Source organism: Pezoporus flaviventris, unplaced genomic scaffold (assembly GCF_033815535.1).
Source record: "Pezoporus flaviventris isolate CSIRO_AGI_PZ_B2104156 unplaced genomic scaffold, CSIRO_AGI_Pfla_v1 ptg000005l, whole genome shotgun sequence".
Classification (NCBI taxonomy): domain Eukaryota; kingdom Metazoa; phylum Chordata; class Aves; order Psittaciformes; family Psittacidae; genus Pezoporus; species Pezoporus flaviventris.
Window position 1 is genome coordinate 13031448 of NW_026892553.1, and position 12127 is coordinate 13043574.

The following is a 12127-nucleotide window of genomic DNA, read 5'->3' on the forward strand; positions in this document are numbered from 1 at the left end:
GTCACACACCATAATCACTATCCCTGTCATGCACTGTGGGTCAGTTAATACGAGATTACCTTTTGCACAATCAGGACCAAGGAATCCTGGGAAACAGTGGCAGTGCCCCGAGATGCATTCTCCATTCCCATTGCAATTAGTAGAGCAGTCATCCAGGACTTCTGTTTATTCAGAAAGTTGTGCACAGAGAAAAATACAAATTGGTTGCATTTGAAATGAATGGCATCTTCACCTCACTCTGCAGGACACATCTCAGCATACGAATAGGTGCAGAAGCAGTAAAAGGCCCATTTTCATTCACAGGGAGCATAAAACAAAATTCCTGTTGAAGCAGCTTACAAATATTAGATTTTGCCTTGACAGCTTTGAGATAACAAGTGCATCATTTATATTACACCAAAAAGCTTTTAAAGTAAGTGTTCATGTAAAATTTACCACCATTAAAAGCACTGCAAAAAAAAACAGAGTATTTGCTGAAAAACATCCACCTTAAACACTTTCTTTCATAGCTGAAGTAATTTGCTTGAAACCTGTTTATAGAGTAAATTGCCTTCTATGGTGTTCATTTGAACTATGTGAATTGAAATCCTTGGAGGAGGGTAGGATTTCCACATCTATACAGTCAGATGGAAAAAAAAAGTCTTTTGTACAGTGACAAAACTCAATGCAATAAAGGACCAAGAACTAGATTTGAAGGAAAAAACCCACCTTCGATTCTGATCTCAAACTTGCCCATGTTTTATCACACAGCTTTGGATGGTAAACCACTTAACCTCACGCATCTGGGGACAGGCTCGTATCTGTACATGGATTAGCTGGTTTTAATTTACACATGGATTTCCCACAGGAATCCAGTGGTTTATATGGGTTTTATGTAAAGGATATGAAGCAAATCCAAGGTTAAGCTGCTCTCACGTGGAGCAGGTCACTGTCAGGACAGCACTAGGAGTGAGAGTCTCTGCAGCTCATGTAGGCATCGCGCAGCAGGGGCAAGTTGCTACAGAACAGCAGGAACTGGGACTGTTTTATGGGCACAGGCACCAATAGATGATGTGGGGAAGTATCTCTGGCCACAGGAAGATGGGAAACATGGCTCCTTCCCCACAAAATAAAAACTGTTGGGGGAAAAGAAAAACTAAGATTCTTCTGAAGAATATCTGTCCATGGCAAGTGATTAGGAAAGAAAAAATTTCTCAAAAAAGGGCATATCACTTGAATATTTAAGCTAATCAAATCCGATATACTTTTAAACTCAAATATAATTTGTGAATAGATGGATTATAAGCACGTCCTACAACTAATATGAATAACTGAAACAAGCTTATTTTGACCTTATTTATGGGCACTTGGAGTGATAAGGATTAGTTCCTCTGGAAAACTCCTTGGTTCATTTAAAAAAGTTCATTCAGGCTATCAGTTTATACCAAAGAACAGGCATTTGATATGGATCTGTCCATTAGACATCCACAACAGTACATGGATGTCTGTTTCAAAATCAGAAAACCAGCTTGTTTTCAGAAGCTTTTTTACATATATGCTGCATGTTATCAATTTTTACATGTTACTGTTCACTCTCAACTCTTCTATATGTACGCTTGCCTGTCTTCTCAGCTTTCCAGAATTACATGGTAAATGATCTCTACATTGACCTGAAATGAAGAATTAATGGTTTGAAAAGTTACATCCCCTCAATGTGATGTCCAGTTTGAGCTGGCCTTTATTACATCTATGGAATTACTAGAGGCATGCCAGATTTTGAATGCAAATTACCCCCTTCAAGGGAAAGTCTGATCAGAGCTTTAACTAAAGTGTCAGCAAAATCAATTTTGTACATAACTAACATTGAGGAACTTGAAATACTATCTAACAGACGCTCAAGAGAAGGGCATGACTGCTTCACACAGCTGACAGTAGCATACAGCAGAGATGCATCCAAGCTCTCACTCTATTCTGAGTGCTTCAATCTGTGGTTCTGATTTCTTTGTCATCACCAGAGATGTCAAATAACTCAAGCCCAGTATGGGGAGTAAGGAGTAGGGCTCCAGGTTTTGTTTTTGTTTTTTTGGAGAGACTATGCTACTTAGCAATGAGATATTGGTTAAACCCTTCTGTATAAACAATGCTGCAGTAGAAATAAATAAAGGGGCAGGTATTTGGATTCTGATTTGGACTGGAGTTTGGCCAGGTTTTGTGCTCTTCATAGTGTGCCTGTGAAGATGCTTTATAAATTGCTGGAATATCATTTCCTCATATGGCACTGAATAATGGTAATTTTTCTTGCTTGTAAAAGATTTGCTTTTCTGAATGAAGATAATATGAGCTTTTAAACCAAAAGCAGACATTACAAATCTCTCTCAATTTCTAAAGAATTTTCCTGTAAGTCCTTCAAAATCTTGGTATCTGAATCATACTGTCCTGCTCTGCAAGGTGTTTACCATCATGTAAAAATAGTACCCAATTGTTCTAAAGAGCAGATGGCACGTCCATTACTAGTAAAGACATCTTGCCAAACATATGGTAGAACAGGTTAACTAAAGGGCATAGTGGTTAAAGTCTTGCAGCAAACTGACACTGTCATAAATACAACACTTTACCTGAATTTGAACTGCGAAGAAACCCCAGTGTGAGCACTGCTCACTAACACCACTTAAGAGTTGCAAACTTTTGCCCACCTAAATGTATTAAAAAGGCAATAGGGATCTAATATGCAACCAGGACATTTGCCTTCCGTATTCAAAACTAAACATCTACAAAACAACAGCACTCATCCACCAAACAACCACAACAAAATCCACAAAAGCTGCCTCTTAGTTTTTCTGACTAAAATAGTGCGAAGAAGTAAGAACTGAAGAACTTTAAGCCTGAGTAATTTTTGTAGGACTTATGGTTCCCATGTAAATAGAGGGCAGACATAATCTCTTTTACTTTGAGCAAGATAACACCAGAAATTACTCAAGCATTTAAGCTATTGTATAAAAATCTTAACAGACATGAAAACTTCACACTTAATTAATTTGCTAACATCCATCTTTAATACACAAATGTTATTCTTCGTCTAATACTAGCATAAACATGAAGTTGCTCCACTGAGGCTAATTAAACTAAGCTGAAATAAAACTTGTTTTAGAGAATACTTAAAAAAAGCCTAAATGAAGGTTAAGAATTTCTTTCCCAATACAGTTTTCCAGTGTAATAATCAGAAAAACAGTTTTATTGGAATTGTTCTTACCAATCGCAGTAGTTAGTACAAATACTTGCTCCACTTTCTTTCCATCATTGTAGAATGCCATATGCCAAGCTCCCTGATCCATATACTCAATGAAACCTGTCTCTTGCAGTGAAGTTAAGATCAGATTTCTCGGAGCTTGTTGAGTCTCCTCTGAGGTTTTTTGCTCCTGTTTAATTAACTGTTTTCCATCCATCAGTTTTACAAAATCAAACTGAAATAATAATGAGCAAAAATTAACCACCTAGAAAATTTTTATGATCTACTCTACATGTCTCATTCAAACAGGAATAAACAGCTGAAATCTTAAGGGAAATTGCCTCTCTGACTAAGTATTCACCAATGTGGACAGCTGTTGCATAACCTAGTCTATTTAGCTTCAGTTTCCATATAAAAAGTATTATGGTAGATCAGAAATCTGGAATGAAAATTTGCTATTTGCTATGACAGGGTAAATTCAGACTTGTCGGACTACATACTAAATCCCTTAAATGCAGATAATGCAAAGATGTCCAGACTGTAGTGCCTATGTTATTTAGGGATTCATCTCAAATGCAAAGAACAGATTAAAGAACCTACTGTTCTATACCAGATTTTAAAATGTTTGTCCCTTAATACCAATACCAATATACTTAATGCCAATAATAATAATACTTAATACCAATATCAAACCCTGAATGTATTTTTATTTCTATTTAAGTTATTAATGCAAATAGATATCTGGAAGTTCTTAATACCTAACCGAGTTAATGCTGACAACTTTAAGACCAATTAACCTCAAAGCATCAGAGATGTAAACCTTTCTATGAATCCCTGTTCAGGGAATGTATACATTTCTCTACATTTTTTTCTAGGCATTCTGATTTCCAGTGAAGTTCAACTGAAGACCCAGCTTCAATTAAAGTCAATGGCAAATAAAAGAGCTTATTTTAAAGATCAAAATTCTACTAAATACATTCTGAGGTTAGACTAGATGATCTCCAGAAGTCCCTTCTAAACATGACAATCTTTCAGTGATTCCACACGTTACACTTCATGGAGTGTGATCATGCTATAAAAAGCTAAAAATCTATTATCCATGGAAATGGCAGCTTCATATGACAAATACCTTAGGACTAAAAAAAAACCAACAACCGCCCAAAAAACCATTAAATTTGAATGTGACCAACTATATCACATATTCTTAGTTCTTAGCTAGGTCTTCTTCTGCAATCTTCTTCTGAGATCATCCAGTTCCAAGCTCTGCCATGGGTAGGGACACCTTCCACTACAGCAGGCTGCTTCAAGCCCCATCCAACCTGGCCTTGAACACTGTCAGGGATGGGGCAGCCACAGCTTCTCTGGGTACCCTGTGCCAGTGTCTCACCATCTTCACAGCAAAGAATTTCTTCCTAATGTCTAAATTAATTCTCCCCTCTGTCTGTTTAAAGCCTTGTCCTGTCCTTACATGCCCTTGTAAAAACTCCCTCTCCAACTTTCCTGTGGCCCTTTTAGGTACTGGAAGCTGCTCTAAGATCTCCCCTAGTTACACAGTCAGTCCTTTCCTCCTTACCTACTTTGAAAGTGTATTCTGAACATTCACATCCACTGCTGTCTGAAAATGTAAGGATGACAGGATTAGTATTATTTGTAATTACCTGAGTGTGAGTAGGGGGAATGTTTCTTCTGCCATAAATTCCCAGCAGAGAATCCTTCGCCAGTGAAATGTTAAATTTCAGGTACATGGGGTGATGTATAGTAATCTGAAAGCGCCAGAATAAACCAGGGGGGATCGTCTGCATAACTTGTGCTCCAATCTCAACTTCTCCTGTGTCTATGGCCCGTCCCTTCTGAAACACTAATTTTCCAGAAACAAACAAAACAATCAGTTGTATATTCATGATGGGTGAAGGAAATAGGTTACGAGGCATAAATGTGCCTTAGATATATCAGAATATATTAAACCCAAACCCTAAACAGAGGGCATTTCACTGTATTTTTTTATTCAACAAGCTGAAAAATACAAATAAACTTGCATGCAATATTTATGCCAACAGGCACCACAGAGCATTTTTGCCCTGGAAATCTTGGAACACTTTAATGAATACAAAAAGGTAGAAGTGCTGCTGCGTAAAGCACAGTCTTTACCTATCAGCTATGCAAACATAACCCATTCAACTGAGAGTGCACGGAGTGAAGGCAGCAGGAGATCTTCCTCTGGCACTTATTTCAGACTCCTGCTGAAAGGGCATTGCATAAGCTACACAAATGGATCCCAATAAGGACAGAAAGTCCATCAAACCTGGTAGGTCAGAGCCCATGTCCAAAGCCTAGATTTCTATTAATCACCATTCCTAATGATTTTATAATGGTAGCGATAATCTAGTCCTGCAGAAATAAAGAACATCTGTTTTGGCTTGGTCTGTCTGCAGGAAGTGTAACGGGGCATGAGGACAGGGACAGGCAAGCTAAAGAGAAAACTGGCATAATTTCATAATGACTAACAATAAATTTGCAGACATCTACAGTATGTAACTTCACACATGGATATGAGAGCTGAAGTAGAAAGGGAAATGGAATTCATAAAAAAGACTTTGCCAAACTAAATTGGAGCTGGCTCATTTTGCTGGCTTGTATAACCATCTTTGTGTATTTTAATGCCTGTCCTGTGATCAGCATCGTGACATGCTGCAAATCACAGGCCCCATCCTGCTAACATCTGAGCTAATTCCATTGTCAGATTTGCAAAACTCTAACTTGCATTTCCATGCTTTCTCTCAACTAGAAAAAAAGCAGGGTAGTATGCTTCACCGGAGGAAGAGCTAAGAGAAGATGACAGAATTCAGCAGCCATATCCATTTACATTTCATTTCAATCCAGTATCACAGTGAAGGATATAGAGCAGCAATCTAAGTGACTGGAGCCTCACCTTTTACAATAATGCATATAAGTATCTAATGCAACATAATGTACAGGATATTCTATAAATTGCCACTGGAAATGAGAACAGCAGTAGCAAAGCTAGGCCCAGCTTTTTCCTGAATGCATTAATAACAAAGATTCTCAGTGGGATCTTCCATAGGCTTTAACTAGCGTAGGAAGTACTTAGCATTCTTAATGAATAGAGATTTAATTTACAGGGCAGGAGCAACTCTCAGGGTACTGGATCTTCCAGCTTTACAGCTGCTTTGTGTCACCAAAGCTACAGCAAGAACTAGGAGCTGACTTTTAACACCTTATCACATAAAGCATCTATTTTTAGAGCACAGAACTTGCAATCTAACACTCTAAAAATACATCTGTCACTTCATGAGTTAAAATATTCCAAAATTGCTGCTTTAATGATGTTCAAGGTGAGACTACTTCTGTCCAATCAGCTTCATGGAAAAAATCTTTAATGCTGATTACTGAAAAGAGGATTAATCTTCCTATGTTGAGCAACAGAAGTGGGTCCCTTCCCACTGCACCCCATACATGATCCTACTTGGCTGATGTAAATTTAAAAGCCTTTTCCCCTATTTCCAGTACTCTAGAGATATTAAATCTTAATGATTCTTCCCAAGCAATTACCCTGGGTTAAGTAAAACACTAAGGAACTTTTTGGTGATATTGACACATGGTAATTAATGTGATTCAATTACAAGAGGGTACAGCACTAAGTAAAAAGTCAAGGATACAGTATCATTTTTGAAGTTAATGGCATTATTGGTCGGTGTTCAAGTCCTTTAAAATGCAGTAACTGCTGCTTAGTTTGTTGAAGTGAGAGGCCTGCTCCTTGGTTGAAAATAAAAAGCATTCTGTCTTTAGTCAGGAAGTATTTTCACTAACTGATGTTATCAAATTATATGGAATACCACGTTAGCGTTGCTAGGCTCAAAACAACATCTCTCAATTTCTCCACATTTGGCTGAAAATTCCTATGTTTTAGCAATAATCTTAGGTAAGCTTTAAAAAAACAGATGCACTTAGATTTACTTTTATCTCATTACACATGAAAGAAGTGCATGCTGCTGTTCACAGCGGCAACATGAAAATACATATATTATCTACCACTTACTGAAAATATGCAGTTGCAGCTTATCTGCAACGTATCTTTCAAACAGTATTTTTTTTCAGACAACCACATGGCATGGAAGGACTGCTGTAAGAGCCAAGTCTGAAGTGCATGTTTTCATATCCATTGAGCCACTGTGCCATCTTTATGGAAAAAGAATTTAGCTCTGATTCTGTGCCTTACTGGACCAAGCAGGTATTTGGATGTACAAAAAAGGCATCTGAAGATAACACTATTCAGAGCCTATCCTCATGTACTTCCGTGCTCTTTCTTGAAAAAAGTCTTGTTCTAAAAACATTTTTATCATAACAACATCTTCCTTATGAAAAATAAAATTTAATTATCTATATTCAGTTTCTTGTACAGGTCCCAGGCTCACCAACTAGTATTAATTCTTCCCTATGCTTTCTAAGCACACTTTCCTTGGAAGTCTAAACCAGAAGATAAATTCCTAATCACAGGTTTCTCTTGGCTTCAAGAAAGTAAAACTCTGAGCAGCGTGGTGCCAATTATCTTCACAAGAAAGTACCCATCCACTGATTATTACTGATCCTGAAACAATCAATCTCCTTGTACTCCCCTGGTAAATACCAGCATCAATTGGATGTCTGAGTTTTTAATCACATTACTACATATTAAAATGTTAACTCATAGCCGTGGGTCAGTGTGTTATAAAGTGAGTTCTTAAAGAAATCTGACTTGCTGGTTTGTAAACTTGATTTTAATTAAAGGATTAGTTAAAATATATGCTTTCAAAGTCTAGAAAAACATTCTGTGCTGCTCAATTGAGTTGGGGAAATGGGAGGTCACAATATCTGACAGTAGTTATTTATCCCTGTGAAATCCCATCAGAGGCTTCAAATTTACAATTTATCAACTTTCCATGGTATCCTTCCATAGTGAAAAGAGTTGCCTGTTTACAAATCGTCCTTCCCACCACATCTGCATGGAGAATTTTTACAAGCTCTGGGAATAAAATTACTGATATATATTAAAAGTGATGGAAAGAAATAAAGCCAGCAAAAATTAGCCACAGCCAGACTATACATGTACTAATGCCTGGTACCAAGTTCACATGACTTTTCTTGTGTTTACCAAGTGTATATTCCTTATTAGCATACACACTGGGTTCCAGGTTACCCCCAAAAGATGAAAGGGGACAAGTGGGACAGCAGAACAGCTATATTCATGACTGACCTCTGAAACTGCTGGATAAGCTTTCAGTGAACTGTCCCTGCTACTATCTCTGCTATTACAACCCTCTGTGCTTTAGCATTGTGGGAGAATTGGGTAGCTACACAAAGATACTGTTTACTGCCTGGGGTTTGTTGGGTGTTTACTTGCAATATTGATTCTCTATTGACACACATATTCTTTCCCCTGTTTTCAGGCATCTAATTTTTAAGACTTTTGATGTTTTGCCTGCACATCCTTCTTTGGAAGCCAAATGCGTTGGAGGAGCATTCATTAAATCTGTAATGTACTGACAAAATGATTTAATGCAGTTGAGAGAACTGAGACATTTTCCACGGTGCACCAGGACAAAAAACACAAAAGTGTATAAAACATTTACTGCAATTCACCACCAATACATTCTAGGGGGCAAAATAATAGGTAACAACATCATCTCCTTCATATATTTCTATTGATCATTTATCTAATATGATCTCTATCCATTTGTGCCACATCGATTTGTAAGACTACTGGTGTGAGATGTAATCTTACTTTTGGAGGGACTGGTACAACAACGTCCCGCTCTGTCTCATATTTACAGGCACAGATCTTACCTGGCATTCACAAAACAAGATCACTGCTCTGTTATAAAATCTGAAAGCTCTGGAAATCTATCATTGCAGAGCACTCAGTACAATTTTACCTTTCTCCTAATAACTGGAAACACTAGGGCTCTTATTCTACTCCCATTCACTTTTCTCTGATCTAACCTGATTTATCCACTTTTTCTGAGTATCATAAAAAGAAATGGGAGGGCCACTTGCTTCTCACAGTCAGAAAGCATCACTGTGGTGATCAATGGGAAGCATGGACGAGAGCTTGTAACTAATACTGGAGTAGGTGATCTAACAGCATTAAATGAGAGGACTTGAGAAAAAGGAATTGTGCATTTCAGAGACAGTCCTTCTGTTTCACACTCCTGGCTAGACAGACCACTCCTTCCCTGCATCAGCTCTACTACTTCTCTGCTCCTTCAAAAGAGCTGGTTCAGTCACTTCCATGGCAGAAGACTTTTTAATGAAGCCATTTTCTGCTGCCATAGAGAACTAACGTGTCTTGGTTGTGCATGAGACAATCCCTGCAGTGGGCAGGGGGATGCCAGAAGCCACACAGGGATTGCATGGGGGGAGAGCAGAACTGTTTCTCCGGCAGCACGTAGCTGCCAGACTGGCTCAGGCATTCCGTGAGACCTCAGTAGATGCCCGTGAGCTGATTCACTATGACTACTTCAGCCAGCATGTGACAGGACGCTGTGTTTTAGCTTATGCCTTCAAGAACTAGATGCCTTTAAAAGCATTAAGATTTCTCCCCTTCTGCATCTTCTGACTTGTCAATACAAAGGGTTTCACTTTGCCTGATTGACTTTGGTCAGCGTGACAGGCGCAGCATCAAGCCCTCTGTACAAATGGGAATAAGGCAAAGAGACCTCCATTGTCTTATGACAGAAGCCAAATGCTCTAATCTCTCTCCTCTCAGAAAAGAAGGGTGATTATTTTGCTACTGAACATTACCTCCCTAATGGCTTGGGTTGGTTGCTAATTTCAGTGAGAGTCCTGCTAAAGAAACTGAGCTGGTTATAGGATTTTCATACCTGTTTTAAAACTCTACCAGAGAAGATAAAACCTGAACTCAAAATGCTTTTGAACTAACAAATACAGAATCTGAACAGTAGTAATATTTAGATAATCTGTCTTCTCATTCACACATACCTTTTTTTTCTGTTTTATCAGAAACTTTTCCTCCAATTGGTGAGTAAGTAGTATCCATGGATTCTGTTCCTTTATTTCCTTTACTGACTCCATTTTCATACAGCTGCCCTTCAACAGGCTGTAGTTGCCAGGTTAAACCAAACAAGTGTACTGCTGCAAAAAAATGAAGACCAATTAATTGATGTCTAAGCTATAGCATCTTCAGTCAGAATAAGAAGGAATGCTATGACCCAGTTTCTGTAAAGTCAAGTATTACTTCATTCTGTTAGTAATAAATCAGAATTTCAAGGGGTCTAATGAGCAATTTACTATTTTACCTTAAAACTCAATGCTTAATTAGTTTCCACACTTTCTTTTGGAGCTCAGCCAGGTCAGGGTATGAATTTCTACAGCAATTAATGGAAATACTTGCAATTAAAAGGATAATAGTTGAATGAATTTAATATTCTGTGGCAGATTCTAATGCTACATCAATGTCCCTCAGATTTCAATTGTCAAAGAGCCCAGAGTTTCTTGATTGAAACACTGACATCAGGTAAAACTTCTCACTTTTCCAACCAGTTCTAAGTGAAACTGTGCCCACTGCATTCCCAAACCTTTTCATTTAGGTTAAACATTGCTAAAAACATGGATTCCATAGATCTACTCTAGAATTACACTGCAGATGAAAACCTGGCTCTAGATCTAAAATATATGCAATTAGTGTACAATACTCATGAACAGAAATATAGTTGTTATTTATGTACATACTCGGAAATCGAAATTAATCCTTTTATGAAGTTATAAACTATCCTGATTACCATACACGGAGGCTGCCTACTCCACTTCGCCTGCACAACCAGTCGCTGTTTCTGCTTTCCTTTCTGTTGTTTCTGATCTGAGGCACTACGGTGCCTCAGATGGTAGGAGAAAGACAGCAACAGGGGATCTTATTTTAAGTATAATATGACAGTACTGTAGTCATTTTAGACAATTACCTAGGTCTTATGCGGAGGGCAAATTCTTCCGAAGAAGAGGTTACTTTAGCATGGAAGTAACTCAGCAGGGAGTAACTGATGACCCACTAAAATATCGACTGAGGATGGCCCCCACAGGGGAGCTGCAATTGTCACATAAAAAGCAAAACCTAAGCAGGCTCTTTAGCCACATGCAGCAATTTGCACTGAGTAGGATCTGCCCACAGTGGGAGCCTAAAAGGCAATATATTTGCTCTTTCTGAATCATGTAGGAACTGCAGAGACTCTCAGGAGAAGTAAGTGTGATCTAGAATGGGTCTTGCATTTAGAAAGTGCACTGTTTTCTTTCACACTTTAAGGAAAAAAAATCTGAGTAAACCCAGGAAATCCAGCACATTATCCATTTTCTACGTGTTTGCTCACAAGACTCTCTTGCATGCTGAAAATTTAAATTATAAAGCAAAACCACATGCCTTATGTGGGTTCCTGGCAAAGGATTGCCAAAACTACCACAGGAATGTGAAGCTGCCAACCTACAAATCATTAATTCCAGATCTGTGCACTCCTGGATCACCCAGCCTCAGACACACGATCCAAACCAACCAAATGAGAACTCTTCTATATAACTGGTGAGGTGACAGTATTTGTGACATGCTTATATTTTATATACTGGCTACAGGAGAAGAGAGCCAAATTTACTGAATTCTCAAACCACTCCCTCACCATCAGATCTGGGCTCTGGAGACACTACTGGACAGTAAAATTCCCACTCCCCACAAGAGATATTAGAAACTTACTCCAGTGTTAGTGGTGCAATCTCAAGCCAGAGACTTGCCTGGATTGCTTCATATTCTGTGGACTTGAAATCGCCAAGGGACCAGGCTAATGATTTGAAAAGGGTCTTGCAGTCACATTGCACAGACCTATGTTCTGACTTTAGAGCTTATTAATGCAAGACAGATTGTGTCTA

At 38.4% G+C, this 12127-nt stretch overlaps 1 protein-coding gene across 8 annotated transcripts in view; it reads right to left on the bottom strand.

The window, feature by feature from the left end:
- The window catches only part of TENM1 (teneurin transmembrane protein 1), a 579532-nt gene that overhangs the window by 121768 nt on the left and 445637 nt on the right, over positions 1–12127 (bottom strand). For 7 of the 8 annotated variants that reach the window (XM_061446104.1, XM_061446106.1, XM_061446107.1 and 4 more), the window contains 4 exons: positions 10202–10354; positions 4864–5063; positions 3230–3440; positions 60–161 (listed from right to left, as the gene is read on the bottom strand). In XM_061446104.1, coding sequence (XP_061302088.1) covers positions 60–161; positions 3230–3440; positions 4864–5063; positions 10202–10354 — 666 coding nt within the window. The remainder of the gene's footprint in view (positions 1–59; positions 162–3229; positions 3441–4863; positions 5064–10201; positions 10355–12127) is intronic. The other variant, XM_061446108.1, reaches the window with a different exon arrangement.